Below are 16,781 nucleotides of genomic sequence, written 5' to 3'. Positions count from 1 at the left end.
CCAAGGCATGATTCTACAGACTCTGAACAAGCCCACTGATCTAGACAACCAGCCAGCTTTGCTTCTGATAGGGTAAGCATAACACCATGATTTCAGAACAGAATTGCCTTGCAATCTGTTACCTATATATGTGCCTCATGGCACAGTAATGATGTCAACTGTAAGGTAGTACTACTTATTTTTTAAAGCCAACCTAGAAAGGGCATATTACAGCAAATCCCGTATCTTAGTGGTTGCTGCAAACACGCATTTGAGCTTCAAATTGAGTCCATGGTTCACAAAGCATAGGTTCAAAGACAGAAACCCAGTATCAGTTTCTGATTCAGGATGTCAGATATTTCAGTCACTTGTAACTATGCATTACACAAACAACTACAAACACCTTACAGTTATACCTTCTGTAGCTCATCTTTTGATCTCATCAAGGATGAAAGCATCAGCTAGCATAGCTGTTTCAGTAAAACCTTTACCTGTGGCCAGCACAGTAACAGGAACACTAAACAGTAATTCCCAGAGGACATGGATCCTGTCTGCCTTTGTCTACCAAAGTGCTGCTCAAACACCTAAACTGACTGTGTTTTGATTACAAGGGTGAGACTCAAAACCTTCTGTAAGTCATCTGAGAAAGACTTTTTGATCAGGACCAAGTTATCACAGGCCAAGGCTTGCCTCAATTCCACCCCTCCAACAGCTTACCAGTCATCTGGTTTAACAGCATCCGGGTCTGGGATTTTTGGTCTCTCATCCCAGTCCTCAGGCTTCTGGTCATTCGGGTCCTCAATCTCTCGGGGTGGATTCACAGGAGGAGACATATCATTTAACAAATTCCCACTGTTGACAACCGTTTGATCAACCAGTATTTCAAAACTATTATCAGGATTCAAGACTGTAAGGAGAAAAGTTGATGTAGCCATTACACATATCATAGAAAGCATGCATCAAAGTATCACTCATCCCCACTGTACAATTACAGCTTCAGCAATCCAAGCTACCACCTATCCAGCAACTGTTTTAAAGAATTGTTAAGAACTTTTCTCCTTATGCCATAGTGTAACTAGTGATGATGTAGCACATCTCACCTTGTGAGAAAGACAACTCATTGCAGGAGTCCTACTTTAAATATGCTAAAGGCACAAAGAAGCTTGTAGAGTGATTCACCAGTTACCACAGCAAGTTGACTTTAGCACAGCCAGTATTGCTTTAGTAGTAAGAATGTATTCACATTCTACTCAAGAATAAGACTCCCTACTACTGACTCACAGTATTTTAATCTCACTCCTTTATCCATTGCTGCCTCTGTAGTAGGAAAAGCTAGAGAGATCCTCCTGAGTACTCCCTGAAAGGTTTTAGTCATAGCTAATATCCCAGACCAGACACTGTACTTCCAAGAACCACTGAGTTTGTCTGGTACTGTGAAAGCAGCAAGAAAAAAAGACTGTCCTTCTAAATCTAAAGCCTAGTATACCCCAAATTACTAGGGGGCAGCATTCAAGCACTTATAAGTGTTGATAATTATTTTGGATATACTTAGCATATCAAGTTACTCAGGACTGCTCTGAAATTCAGCTCTCCCTTAAGTTCAAGGTCTCATGACCTTTCTTACATGAATCAAGACTTCTTGCAAAGAAGAAATAAGCCTTTGTATATTAAGATCAGTTTTTACATTCAGAGCTTTCAAGTGGTTTTTAGTTGTATGGTGTGTTGATACAAATATTCAGTTGTTCATCTGGCTCATTTATGAGCTTTTGGTTCAGGAAACATAGTAGTAGTTATTAACATACATAGTTAACAGTCACCGTACCCAGAGTATAAAGATGGGTCTTCTTATCAGTAAAGTAAGTCTTCAGGTCTGCATCTGGACGCTTTGCATGCTTCTCCTCATATTTGCCAGTCTTGGGGTTTTTGTGCCGGAAAATGAAGTGCAATTTATAGTCCTCTCCACATTTGTCAGGACCAAACATGATTGTATATGGAGTTTTGTCATGGAACTGATCCTTTAAAAACAATGCAAAACTTCATTCCATTATTTTTTGAAATACAACTTAAGTCACTGCTTGGCATAAGAACTCCCAATTCATTAGAAATTATTCTGCAACTTGGATATCAAGCCAGTGAAGTATTGCAGACTTTAGCAAAGGTCTAGAACTGCTCAGCTACTAGGAAACTCCAGAGTTTTCACTCAAAAGGCCAAAAACTGCTGAGTGCAAAGTACTTTGGAGATCAGGCCCTAAATATGCCCCACTGCCTTTATTGAAGAGGTTTCTTCAGGAAGAAGCAAAATGAAAAAAGTTTTCTTTCACAGCTAATACTCAAAGTAGCAGCATTACTCACCAGGTTCAATTCAGGGGTTTTTGAAAGCAATTTCACATAGGCCCCGCCACACTCTATTCCATTTTGGAAGTTTACTTCATACCTAATTTTAGTTTTGGACAGAGAGAGAGGGAACATGTTATACATGAGGAAAAATTACCTCTGTAATACACAATTACAGTTTTTGAGTACAAATTAAGAGTAAGACATTTTGTTGTTGTTTACTTTAAATCTCATGTCCAGTGAATATTAGAAATACACACTACACTCTAAGCACTAAGCAAATATTCATAAGAGCCTGAGAAACAAGAAAAATTGAGGATTTAGAAGACTTAACCTGACAGAAAAGATTAAAGGAATTGAGTGCTGGTCTAGAAGATTATGATCTAGAAGTAGAGAGAAGGAAGAAAAAGCTTACCAGTATGTAAGACACTGCAACAGAGTTTAAGGCAAGCCAATTATTTTCCCCACAACTACTATGGCAGACAGACAACTCAATTTGCAAGACTACCAAAGCAACAACAATTGGATCCTAGGAGAAGCCCCTTTAGGGTTATAAGCATACAACAGTATATTTAGGGATGCCAAGGAGTCTGAAAAAGGCAAAACATCTCTGTCAGGAATAGGCTAAGTATGCTTGATCCTCTCTCAATGCCAGCAGCTGGAGTGGATGACCACTGGGATTTATTTTTAGCCTTGTATTCTGAGCCAAAACTAAACAGTCATGCAAAGCAAAGTGACCAATGCATTATCTTGTGCAAATACAAATTAGCTTACTCTGTTTAAAACTGATAAAGTAGGTAATAATCCACAATTCAACTGTTCTCACTGAATGATATTTTTTTTCCCCTTCTTGCTAGTCTTACATACATACAAGTAGATTCTTCTACATCAGTCATGGCCAAACAGAGCTAGGCAAGCTGTTCCGTCTTCCATGACGGATGAACCAAGACAAAGGAAGGAGGAAACGAGTGCATCTTTACCACTCTGTCCACTCCACCTTGGAAACAGGGGGCAGTTTACTGCATAAGGAAGTCCACTGACCTACATACAGACCAGCTTTCCTCCAAAAGGACAAGGACTTTCACAATTAGCAGTACAAAAGTCAGTTGCCTGACCTTGTTACTACAATTAAATCAAGTGAATTGAAGTCCCGAGACAGGTTACCAAGTCTAGTTTTCATAGACTCCTTTTCAGGCTTCAGAGGGACCCATGCTGTTCCTAACTTACCACTTTGGGAATACGGGTTGCTATTTTACTCTTACTTAAACAGTATAATAATAGGTTACAGTATCTTGTGTCATCTAGACCCCCAGGCAACAGAAGCTCTGTTATGGAATTAACCTCAGCCTGCTATCATATCACCCTTGAAATAACAGAACACTAAGTTATCCTTTACTTACTGTATAATAAGGGGTTTGGTATCAAATACAAAAGGCTTTGAAAGTTTGGATGAAATTGCATGATGCTTGGCTCGGGTTACCAGTACAAGCCCTTTGTCTCCTGGAAGCTTAGTGTCCTTCATGTCTTGGACTTCCCATTTACCTGGAAAGAAATTAACCCAACATTATCAAAACTTGTTCAAAATTGGGCTAAACAAAGACTGTCTTGAACAAGATAGTCAGCATTCTGAAATAACACCCTACAGGGTACCTTATCAAGTTATTAGCATAACATCTTCACTAAAAATTATTTTGAAACCTTCAAGTGGATATTTTGTCTGAATCAGAACTACACTTTATATTCTTAGCCAGGTATATAAACACTCCTCCCATTTTCTTCAGTGAATATAATTTTAACTGGGAAACAGAAAACAAAGGCTTGCACCTCTTCTTCAGGTATGACAAAAAACATCAGAAACATCTATCATCTAAAACCTGGGTTGGACTCACCATCGTATTTGGCAATCTCATCATCCGTATCATCTTTTTTTGCTCTGGAAAGGATCCACCTAGAAGACAGACATCCAATGGTCAAAAAACCATACTTTTTTTCCCCCCCACTAAAAATCCTGCCCTTAAGATAAGATAACCCATGCTGTCCTATGACTACAGCCCAGTGTCTTCATCCCCTGAGGAGTTCTATCCCCAGGCCTGCAAAGTTTTCTGCATTTGCCACTTCCCACCCCACCCCCAAAGCAGGACCATGGCCTCAGTGTCTTGCTCTTGTAGAAAAATAAAAGTACCTCACCATCCTCACATTACCTGAAGAAAAAAGTCAGATGAGGATTAAAACATTACACGTGTATGGCTCACCTCCAGCTCACCTCCCCCTTGTTACCAGAACTTAAGGGAAATACTAGTTTAGCTCAGCACTTTAACAGGCAGCCTCATATAGTCACTGCTGTAATGCTCGCCAACCACTCCCTTTGATTCGATTTTGAATAACACAAGCTCTAGTGAGGGTTTCATTGCCTTCCACCAAAATCTTTAATTATTTGCTATACTGAATCATCCTTCAGATTATACTCACCCATCCAGAGTTCCTTTATCAAAGGACTCCGCAAAATACACCTCGCCGGTTGGGACTGGGGCCCTGTAGGTAACCTATTGGAGAAGAGAGGCATTTATGCACCTTTCAAGGCACATTCTCTATTCTAAAGAAATACAGGCATATACAGCTCACATTCCCCCTCTACACTCAAGTACAGCTTACCTGGAACACCCCTGCAGCATAAATACAGAAATTAAATAAATATTGCTGCTTGTGCCAAGCCATTGTGCTCTTGTCTGTAACTAAAACTAAAGTATATATCTAGCCGGAAACATTAGCATTAACTCCTTATAATCGCATCACAGATTTCAAAGGTGGATCTAAGTTTTCAGGAAGAACATGGAAGACATGAGAATAGGAATGAAGCAGCTAGGCTTAATTCCAAGCCCTACTCCCAGATAACATCTTTATTAACATCACAACATATTAAATGTTAGCAAAGTAAAGACAACTCTGATCAGACTTACATTAACCACAACACAAGCGGTAACGCAATTTTTAAAAAGAAGTTCCATGCCAAACCTTTGGAGTTGGAGGAGGAGTGCTCATTTCAGACTTTGACTCTTCTGCCTCCTCAATGCCATCATCCAAGTCATCCTCAATATCAACTACATCATCACCATTATTGTCATCATCCATATCATGTGCCTGGACAGCAAGAGTCCCAAGAGCGACCAGGGTCACATACAGTAGCCATTTCAGCTCCATGATCTGAATAAATAAGACAAGGCAAAGAGGTCAAGCCAGTGCTGCATGCAGAGCAAAGCATTGCTTCTCAGTACAAAACCAAGCATCCAAGACAACAGGTGAAACGCCTAGTCATACTACTGAAAGAAGAGTGCAAACTTCTCTTTTCAGCTCTTATTTACTGCATCTGGCTGGTTGACACAGCTCTAAAAGCTGGAGAGGAGTACAACATAAAGCTAAGTATTTAATACAAAACAGAAGTTAACTGAGTGGAGGACCACGTGTGCCAGTTGTGCAGATCATGCTGCAGAAGTGTCATAATTTTGCTCTTACACTGCCACAGTCCATGAGCAGAACAGCAGACACATGTACACACCACCACAACCTACGTACCTGCAAAAGCCTAAACAGAAAATGTATTCCTTGCTTATGAAGGACTTTAAATGCATCATGCAGAAACTGCAATTTCCATTCAGTTCAGGAATTGAAATACAATTAGCTAGCTCTTTCAAGCGGAGAGTAATCTATGGAGTAATCAATCCTCCATCACCTGTTCAATATTTTTTGTCCTTTCAACTGTGGGACACTGGCATTTTCATTCATCAGTCCCCTTCCCCAGGTTTTATTCTGGAATTACCACCAACAGCCATTGATACTACTGGCAGATGTCTATAAGCAGTTGAGGCTACTGAGGCAGACCCAGAAGAAAATTTCTTCCTATTTAACAGACAGTTGATTTGATTCCCCTCTTTCGATCTCTAATTTAGCAGGATGACCAAAGAAAAAAATCTCTGTTAACAGAGACTTTACAGAATTAAAATATCACACTTCAACTAATTTATAAGGTGCCCAGCATATTGTCACACCTAAAATATGGCAGACCTTGACAAGCCATAGCTCAAAAGATCTTGTAAGTAAAATGGGTTTCAATTTTACTTTCTTGCTAGAAAAACTACACGATCACTGCACCTTTAGGTTGACACAGAAGGCAACACTCCTAGCATGCTGCTCATAGTTTTATCTGCCAAAAAACCACAAAAACAACCTGTGCCTTGCTCACCTTTTCTCCTTTGAATCACATTCCAAATTTTTCTTCCAAAACCAGAGTTGTAACTGAGACTAATACTTTTTTGAAAGCAAGTATAAAACCAAACATCCCCTCCTTCCCGTACACTCCTGCCTCAGGCTGTAGCCCTGTAGACTTACAAACATAACTCAAGCAGAGTTAATAGTGCCTGTAGGGGCATAAGATCATGCTAGAAAGCAAACTTTCAACTTTCCAAAGCATGTTTAGGCAACTAAAAGAATTTACAGTCTTAAAGGCTTATCAGCACTATCCAATACTCCAAAACTACGTTGCATACCAGATCTACCGTTCTTAGATTATTCTTTAACTTACTTCTAATGACAGAGGGGATGTTTTATAGCTACAACAAAACCGTATTTTAAAGACTTGTGCTGAGGTCACATCCAGTTTGTCACTACAGCAACATGCAATTGCAGCCAGTTTTCTAACAATAGTGATGGCCTTGAGGATTATGGTCTAAATGCATGCTCACAACCCGCCCCCCCCCCCCCCCCCCCCCCGAGTTAGGCAACTGCACCAAAACACCTCTGAGCCAAAAGGACACCATTCACAGCATGAACAGCTGACAAAAACTTTCAAGTGTTGTTACATATGAGCAAAGCTTGTTTGCTTAATGCACAGTGTACAGCCAAAATTGAAGACAGTTACAGACCTCATAGCAGCTCATAGCTCTTTTTACTAATGTGGGAACCACAATACAAAACCAAGGAATGAAAACTGTCAAGCAAACATCAGTACCCTTGGAAGTTCAAGTTCCTCTTGCGCAGATAGCATGTTCTCTGAATAACTCATGCCCACCAGCATAAAAACAGTACAGAAAACAAAAGCCTGAAACTTCATTTGAAAAAGTGATCTTTAGAGCTCTGGATGTGTCCTGTGTGACTGAAGCAACTACAGATGAGATGGCACAAGGACACCTTTCTAAGGGAAGGATTGAATTTTGTCTTACCTTACCAACAGGGCCTCACCAAATAAATTTTTAACAGAGCTAAATTCAGGAAGATTTTACCCCAAGTTTTATAACTGCTTTCAAGTTATATTATGCAGATAGAATGACCACTTCATGATTTGGAAAGTGATAGGAGGAAATTAATCTTAAAAATATAGCAGGGCTAAAGATAAGCCAGTTCCCTCCTCTCCTTTTAAGAGGAAGGAGTTCCTGCATACCTCCTCCCAAGCTTGTGCAAAGGGTATTAATGATTTAGCATGCAAGTAATCCCTTAAGTAATCTCACCACCAGCCAACCAGCAATAAAGTTTTGGTGAAAGAATTAAATCACCCCCCTGAACTTTCATGCCAGTACTGACTCCATATGTAATAATTACCTACTTCACAATCCCACCCCAACTACAACCCTTCGGAAATATTTGTCAGCAGAAAGTGGACTTTGGTAAATGCTAGCACATCAAGAGGCAAAGCCACATAGCCTCATATTGCAGGCAAGGTTGCTCCAGAAATTCTTCTGTCAAAGCATCCTAGTGAAACCAGACAATTCTACCAGTGACCCATACAGCAGGGGCAGAACCTATGCCACTCTGCATCTGTGCCCCTGATACAACCACAGGTATCTACCCTGTAGGTCTACATTTATCAGTTAATGCTCCGTCTGAATTTGAGGCCTCACTGAACCTCATTTCAAGGTAGAAATACTATTTAAGTTCCCAAGCATGCTTTTTTCTCCCCAAAAAAAGAAAGCTAAAAGCATGAAGAGAAGCTAATCCAGTTTCATGTCCTTACCTCTTTATAATCATTGGCAAGCAGTATTCACAACTTTATATCCCTACAGAAAGCTGTTTAGGACACCTCCTACATATTAAATCAGTCCTAAATTCAACATAAGCTACCATTCATACACCTTGCGTACAGACTGGTAGCATCTCCTGCAACTGCCAGTTGTCAGGCCAAGCTCCTTATTCTGTTAATCTTTAACAATATACAACCAGCTACATTATGAGAAATAAAAGACACTATGTTCTCAGAAGAGCAATTTAAGTGAAGCACACATTTTCGATATTTAAAAAGCTACTTCTATCCATAATGAATGTACTGCTACAGGAGGAAATTTCAACTTCACTTCACACAATCCTTAGGGACACAACATAAACATGATTATGCCCTAGTAAATTAGGTTATTCCTAAATAGAAGATAGAAAGGGCAGGGAGGGAGAGAGAAGAAACTCCAGGTTTTTTTATAAAACAGGCATAAACTGATTTTTCAGTGGAGCTTTAAGTTGCTAGCAACTACAGGTGTTCAATTAGTCACCGAAAATGTAATCTAACCTTCAGATGCACAGCCACCTACTCTATTATGATCAGATTTCTCCCTTGAAGAAGTGTCCAATTTCCAAGCAATTATCATCATTAGCCATTTTTGACTCTGCCTGCACTTCCCTTCTCTAGGTTTAACTGTTAATATTTCTGAAGGTTAGTGTATTTCTGATCACGCAACTGCCAAAAGCCTTTAACAAAGGAACCCTTTCATAAGGGGCAAGAGCATCTAACATCTCCATTCTACTTCAGCACAACCCTCATTCTCATCATAACAATGTTTCAAGTCAGAGATGACTAAAACTTCATCTACTTTTTTTTTTATAAGGTCTTCAAACACAAACATTGGCACACCACCTGGATCAAAGGGAAAACTACTGCAGTATAATACCAAAGTACTAACTAGGAAGAGAGTTTGAGACTGCCAGGGCTAACAAATCACTTGTTCTCCGTCTGTGGGTCCATCCACAGCCAGCTTCTACACTAGAAAATTTATAGCTGACATTTAAGCACTGTTCACCTGATTGTCAGAAGGCCGACACATTTTCCCCTGGAATTTACAGGAGCTACAGCAGAGCACTGAAAATAGACATCTGGAACAGCCACACTACACAGACTTTACTTTCTGCAAAGTAAAAACTAAACCAAATTGGAGTGAGACTCAGAGACAGGAACAGCTTATTACCGTAGAAGTGGCACTCTTAAAATGTAAGGTTAAGTGACTGCTACCTTTGGATTTCAAGGCTTTAAAGGAAGTCGTGCAGCTTCAGAGACTTATTTTTATTTAGAATTCCCCTTTCACTGGGTATAAAGGGGAAAGTTCTTCTTAATCATTGGCATGACACTGGAAACACTTGACCTATACAGCAGAGAATTGTCACCACTCTCTCTAACATACATGTCCCGGGGGAGGACAGACAGCAAAAGGGCCCACAAAAAGGATGTTTAAGTCCTTTGCTGTCATACTTCCAGAACATACTATTTAGAAAGTAACTTCCCTGTCAGGTCAAACAGAGCCTGCAAAACCAGTTTAATCATCTCCTTGTTTACTAATCTATTTGAGTGGTTCATCAAGCCAGTTCTTAACATTGCATATTTCAGAATATATAGCTACATTTGAATTGCTACTGGCTATCTAGTTTACTACTAACTTTTTTTTAGAAGAATTGACAGTCAGATTAAATAGGTCTTATTAAAAATAAGTCACTTACTATGAACTACACCTCAGCAATTTAACTGGAAGAGCATCAGTGGTTTCTATTTCAGCAGCATCTGAAGTGACAGCTGAATGACTTAAATATAGAAAGAGCAAAATTTGCTAGCAAAGTCCTGTGTTCCAAATACTGGATTTCAGTATGGTATTTACAGTGGAAGCACACCAGTAAAAGCAAGCACAATGCGTGTCCTCATGCAAGGCAAGAATTAATGGAAGAAAAATTTAAAGGCACAAAAGTAAAGAAACTCATCACAACACAAAAAAAATGCAAGGAGACAAGAACAGGAAGGCTGAGACACAGATACTCGTTTTCCCTCTCAAATAAGATTTTTATGGTTTCTGAGCAAAGGCTTGGCTACCCTACTTCATAGTCCACTAGTTTCTTAAAGTCAGAACTACTGAATAGCATCTATATTTCTACATCTCACAATCCCTCCACCTTCCTCATCCTTGCTCCTCTGCAGTGCCAGGGTAACTGTTTACACAGCCTCATGATGAACTAGTAGCTGGTTTAAGATGGCTGAAAGTCCTTCTGCCATGTTATTTTAACCCTGAACCAATACCCCAGTCCAATCCAACACGCAAAGGCAAAAAGGACAAGTGAAAGTACTGTGAGATAAAGTAAGTGGCCAAGGATAAAGGAAATTAAGCTGTTGGCAGCAGAGTCAGCTTAATGCCATCATTTCACGTGCAGTTCTGTCATCCGCACTTGTCTAAGACAGACCTGTCTTTAGGCAGATCCACACTCTATGGCAAAGCTGAACAACTAACTCTGTGGCCAAACACTGTAATTTCAGCACCAGTACATTACCTCACCACCCCTCTGAGAGGGATATAATAAAATTATATTCATATTTGTGCAATTCATATGATGCAGGCAACACTTTTTCCCCTTGAACGCTTAGTTTTGCAGCTAGACAACTTCCAGCATTGTGAAGGTTCTGCCTTTAACATCGTAACTCAATGAACAGCAGACAAGGCTAAACTAGAACAGCCTTGCTTACAAGAGGCCACAGGCAGGAGCTCTGTGTGGGGGTGGTTTGCCCCCCCCCCTTTTTTTTTTTTTTAAAGGAGGGGGTGGCTAGGATACACTGCTACATAAGATTTGAGGAAAGTCTCCTGGAAAGGATTAGTCAAACCTCTCCTGGAGAGCTTGATAGCCCCACAGAAAAAGCTGCCTTCTGTTTGGGTTGTAAGGAGCACAAACCAGGCAAGAGATTAGGTGTGAAAGGTGACAGCAACACAGCTCATTCTCATAAGCATTTCAAATATGCCAGTTTCTAAAAATAATGTACAACAAGTGCAGATACAGTAAGGGAAAAAACACTATGTACCGTTTGTCAGCAAAGAGATCATTCTGCAGAACTGTAAGTCCTTGGAGGGCAAAGACAGAACTGCAAAGCTTTTGACCATAAAACAGATGGGCTTGCTAGGAAAATTACATTAGGTGGGGGGAGATTTGGAGATGCCCCAAGATCCTTCAGACCATCATGCCTAGAAATCAATTCAAGTTTGCCCTGCTACAGAATTGATTCCAGCAAGAACAGGCTGCCACCACAATCACTACTAGAGGCAGAAAAATGAAAGGCCAGAAAAGGAAGTAAAAGGCAGGGCTAAGTACAACTCACAGTGTATCCTCAGTAAAGGATTTATTCATTTACTTAGGGGGAAGTGCTGCAGCACACCAAAAGAGAGGGTAATCTAACGGAAGCTGCAAGCTTTCTTGCTGTTTTGCATTAGGCTTCCCTTCCTAGGAGGGCAGTTGATACCAGAGGCAGTTTACATCTTATACACTTGTGACATACAGCTTGTGACATTGTCTGTGACTTAAACAATTATTCCCTTCATCCTTTTTTTTTTTTAAACTAGAAATACTGAGACTTAATATAAAGACAAAGTTTAACGCAAAGCTTTTCCTAGCTTTGTTAAGTGTTTTGGGTAAGCTCATGTAACATGACCAACAGTAAGGAGGTTTTTGAAGTCATTTCAAGTGCATCTGAGTGAACCTAGAGTAACATATTTCAACCTGTATTTAACTCATACATTATTATAGTTCCGCTATCTCCTTGCAATATTTCAGCAAGAACCCAAACCACATCGGGTAAAATGTCCCGTAAGACCTGTCTGTTAGCTATACTTACTTGACAATGTTAAGTAAACATACTGCATTTAGAAATACATTACATTCCTAGAGACTAGTTTTCAGACATCTAACATACTCTAAATAAGTTCCAGAAAGAGTTTTCCACAATGCTCGGCAGAAACACTGCAGCATTAATTACCTTAACACTAATAATAAAAAAGTTTGGACCTTTACCATTACTACTACTGCATGTCTGCTTCCCTTCACAACCAAATCACCTGCAGCATTTCTCTTTCTACAGCCTAGAAAGTTCTTAACCACAAAACTGCATGTGAAAGTTCACTCTTTAGAATCAGTACAGACAAGAAAGCGGTAGGCTACGCATGCTTTAATTCAAAGGTGTAGGGTTTTTGTTTTAAAGGCACACAATACAATCCTCAGCCAAAAATGAGAACTAAGATGTCATTTATATACTATTTTGAAGACACCCAACACAAATTATATTCAGGCGGTAAAAATCAAAGCACGCATTTTAAGCCCCCAAAATTCTCAGACCTTGCTGCTGCAGTCTCCTCATCCGTACTTCACCTTTGGCCTCCCTCGCTGTTTGATTACCAAATCTTCCCCACCTGTTCGGCCTCCAGTTCCACGCCTTGCACTCCCCTTTCCAGAGACTTCCACTTCCCCTCGCGCAGCCAGAACCAGGCCACACGCTATGCTCCGCACCCACCTCCCCTTATAGCTCTGCGGGGCTGCCTACTCATGGTGAGCGTTTTTAGGTAGCTCAAGACTATTTCGACACGTTAGCGGCCGACGTTAGAAGCAGCCAGGTAAAACCCAAACCGCAGGCCAACCCCGCCAGCCCACATCCACATCCGACCCCCGCATCCCTCCCCCTCGGAAGCTGCTCCCCGTCCCACCCCGCCGCGGGGGGGGGGCAACCGAGTGGCCCATCGGCTCCGCTCCAGTCGCGGCCCTGCCGCAAGCCGCCCCCCAGCCCAGAGGTCCCAGAACTTACCAGAAGACCCGCCGCTCCCCACCAGGCCTCTCAGAGGCCTACGGGGGCCCAGCGGGCGCCGGCGGCGCCCGCAGCAGCCCCATGCCCGCCGCCAGCCGCAGGGGCTCCCCAGGCACGGCCGCCCCTCTCGCCCCGGCTCCCGGGGGACCCGCCACCCTCCCCGCCACACGGCGCGCGCACGGGCCACCCGCCGCCCACCACGCCCAAGGCCCAGCGGCAGCCCGCCACCCCGCCGGGCCCTGCCAACCGCGCGCCCCCCGGCAGGCCCGGCTCCCCCGGGCTCCCCCGCCGCCTCACCCCGCCAATCCCCCGGCATGCCCCGCGAGCGGGCCCGCTCCCCCACCCCAACGGTCGCGGAGCCGCCTCGGCCGTGGCGGTTGGGGGGGGTGGCGGGGGAAGGCGCAACTCACCCCCCGCCGCGCGGCAGCCCCGCGCGCCCCGTCCGCCGCCGCCGCCGCCCCCGGCCTCCCCTCCCCTCCACGGCCCTCACCTCTGTCACGTGTCCGCGCGCCCAGCGCCAGCGCCGCCGCCGCCCGCCTATCTACCGCGCGCCAGCCCCGCCCCTGGCCCACCGCGCTCCGCCTCTCCCATTGGCGAAGAGCGTGCTCGCCCGCCCGCCCCGCCGCCAGTCCGGCGTCTCGATTGGTCGGCGGAGCCGCTGGTCAACGTCCCGCCCGCCCCAAAACACGCCCCAACGGCTCTGCCCTTCGTGGAGCGCTGTTATTGGTTGGCGGGGTTGCAGGAAGTGTCGGGTGATTGGCTGGTTGAGGGGAGGCCGTTGAAATGTGGGTGGGGACCCGACGGGTCTCCGTCCAGGGGCGCTGCGGCGGTTGATGGAGCGATGCGGGAGACGGGCCGCCCGGCGGGAGGGGGCTGAGGCAGGGCCCGCGCCCGGCCGCCGCCTGCTGCATCACGGCCCCCCCGCCGCGGGGACGGTAGCGGTCCGGTCGTGGGGAGGGGCCGAGGGGGGCCCTCGCCCCACTGCTGCTGCAGGCCCTGAGGCGAGACCCCGGCGGGCGGGCTCGCTTCGCCCCGCGTGGCGGAGGGGCCCTGGGTCTGCCTGTGCGGCTGGAGGTGCCGGGGGGGGGGGGGCTCAGCCGGGAGGTCTGTCCGGGGAGGCTGGAGGCTGCTGCCTGTCCCCGTGCCTGAGCACCACGATACTAAACAGCAAATTCAGCTGTGCTTCCGTCTTCTCTGTCCTTGGCTCCTTGGAAGGGGTTGCCAAGTTTTCCTGCCTATTCAGAAAATCGAGTACATCTAGTATTTTTTGCTCGATTACAAGCTGAAGTTTAAGAAAACCATGAAGTTTGACACACGCTCCAACATGTTTAGAGCATGGCAGTGCTGCTGAGGCAGCCTCTTGTTTAAAGGCCTTTTTTAATATCGGAAGCTTTAAGCTGTGCTATAACTTCCAAAATTAACATCATGTCTTTCTGTCGAGGTGAGATACTGTGTAAGCGCTCGACATTTACACATCCAAACAAGTACAGAAGCACAGGGAAATGCAGAAATAACTCTCCCTGCTGTACTGACTGGGAAGGAGAGGCCAGAGGAGGTAACTGGTTTGCATCGGAGCACGCAAGTAACTGTCAGAGCAAGATTAAACTTCAGGAGTCCCCGTCTCCTGCTGCGTACACACGGCAGTGTGGGATGGCAATGAACGAGGTCTTACAATGAGGAAAGCAGAGTCCTGTTACCCTATCAGTAATACCACTTTTAAGTTGTATCTGAGCTGCTCCAGCGGAGAACAGTTAAATGGGAAGCTGTATCTGAACTACCCAGTTTAAAGCAAGCTCCTGTGTGGTCCGTGGGCTGCAGCCTGTTCCAGCAGATAAGAGGTACTCTGTAGGAATACCAAATTCAGTATTGCTAGGAGGGGTGCGAAGAAGGAAGAGGGAGGGGGTTTTGTAAACATAAATCGGTTTTGAGTTGATGCAATGAGTCAGCAACATAAGTCTCCCCACAGAGAAAATTCCACCGTGTTAGGACAATGCAAGCAGGGCCCCGGCGCTCAGAAATAAGGCTCAGCATAAATTAAATCAGCAAATCCCTGTTTACACTGAAGTTTGGAATCAAATGCTCACATTTTTCCAGAAAGCCACCAAGCTGGCTCCTAAACCTCCCTGTTGACTGAGCTATACCCAGAGACTGAACAGAAGGTGCAGACAGACAGGCAGGGAAACAGTCACAAACAACAGTCAGCACAGGAGATACCAAGTGCTTTAAATAAGTAAAAACACCATGGAGAAATACTTTAAAGGGTAACAAATCAGTATCATTTAGCAGGCTCCCTCCCCAGTCTAGGCAAAATCCAGTTTTCCACCAAATATCTTTCAAGCCTCTCTTTTGAAACAGGTTATTAACTCCAACATAACTCGCAGGACAGCATGATACTACTGCTGCAATCACACAAGCACCGGGAAGTCAAATACACACACGCATGCCTGTCACACATGCCCCCCCCTTTCTCTCCCACCCTTTCCCAAAAAAGAAGACATTCCTTCCTTTTACAACCTGCTGAATCATGGCACAGGCAGGCAGCCCTGAAGCCCGCTCCTGCCTGTGCTGCTTTGTCATCGAGGGGAACAGAACAGCGTAAGTTAAAAAAAAAAAATAGAGGCTGCTAAAAGCATATCCTACGCTGTGATTTTCGAGATGTTTGAACTTAGGTAAAAGGAATACAAAATCAACGCAAGAGAGAGAGGTAAACCAGAAAGAAAAAAAAAAAAAGAGGGATAAAGGGAACAGAAGAACATGCACAGAGATTTAACTGCTTTGGCAGCCAAGAAGGTGGTATTTTTAGACCAGACTATGGAGTGCCAGGGCAGGGGTGATGAAAGAAAGAGGGACGGCAGATACCGCATGGCAAACACGACATTGTCAAGGAAAACCATTTAGGTGTGTTCAGCCTTTGCCGCAGGAGATTTGCCTCATTCTACTGATAAACACTTGGGGAGCGTGCTGTTCTCTGATTTTGGCAGTAAATTTGGAAAGGCAGAAAACGGGCAGTGTGGTGAGGCTGGCAGAGCCTGCGTACGCACAACTCAGAGGTGAGAGGCAATCGTCAGTTTGGAAGTGAACCACAGCTTTGAACAATTGTATTTTTGGGAACTTTTCTTGCCCTGACTCTTACCAGACAGAGAAACCTCCCGCGCTTTCAGCCGGTACTTTCCATTCTTAATTCCCTCTAACCTCGATCTCCGAAGAATTCCTCCTTAATCCCTGCAGGGCATTGCCACATCGCTAGCGCCTCTCCTTGCATTTCAAACATTGGTAGTAGATCTTTTCAGACTCATTCTCCTCTGGAAAACTGGCGAGAAGTGTGGAAAATCAAGCAGGTCAGAGTTGCGGGACATTAGTGACACCACACTGACAGATAGCAGGCAGTCAAGGCAGATGACCAGCGGGAGAACGCTGACTTTTGCTCTTTCAAACTTTGAACTGCAGGAGGGAAGGCAAGCTCACATCTCTGTACGGGGCAATGTCCATGCGCCCTGGTACGCTTTCCATGGAAAACACATTTCTTTACAATGACGACTCTGGAGAGCACGCCTGAGAAAAGGACGGGAAAAGATACACTGACATTACCAAAACGGGTGGGCTAAGTGTCTAAAGGAAA

At 44.1% G+C, this 16,781-nt stretch overlaps 1 protein-coding gene across 5 annotated transcripts in view; it reads right to left on the bottom strand.

Moving 5' to 3' along the window:
- Positions 1-16,781, bottom strand: part of CANX (calnexin) — a 59,024-nt gene that overhangs the window by 4,504 nt on the left and 37,739 nt on the right. The window contains exons 1-8 of one of the 5 annotated variants that reach the window (XM_076350244.1): positions 16,355-16,687; positions 5,326-5,514; positions 4,783-4,856; positions 4,203-4,261; positions 3,714-3,855; positions 2,332-2,413; positions 1,802-1,994; positions 697-886 (exon numbers count right to left, since the gene is read on the bottom strand). In XM_076350244.1, the coding sequence (XP_076206359.1) occupies positions 697-886; positions 1,802-1,994; positions 2,332-2,413; positions 3,714-3,855; positions 4,203-4,261; positions 4,783-4,856; positions 5,326-5,511 (926 nt within the window). In that variant the 5' untranslated portion in view covers positions 5,512-5,514; positions 16,355-16,687. Of the gene's footprint in view, positions 1-696; positions 887-1,801; positions 1,995-2,331; positions 2,414-3,713; positions 3,856-4,202; positions 4,262-4,782; positions 4,857-5,325; positions 5,515-13,459; positions 13,481-13,572; positions 13,616-13,652; positions 13,691-16,354; positions 16,688-16,781 lie in introns of those variants that run through there. The other 4 variants (XM_076350242.1, XM_076350243.1, XM_076350245.1 and 1 more) reach the window with 4 other exon arrangements.

This window comes from Aptenodytes patagonicus, chromosome 12, assembly GCF_965638725.1.
Source record: "Aptenodytes patagonicus chromosome 12, bAptPat1.pri.cur, whole genome shotgun sequence".
In the NCBI taxonomy this organism is placed as follows: domain Eukaryota; kingdom Metazoa; phylum Chordata; class Aves; order Sphenisciformes; family Spheniscidae; genus Aptenodytes; species Aptenodytes patagonicus.
This window is presented reverse-complemented; position numbering and strand designations above follow the sequence as displayed.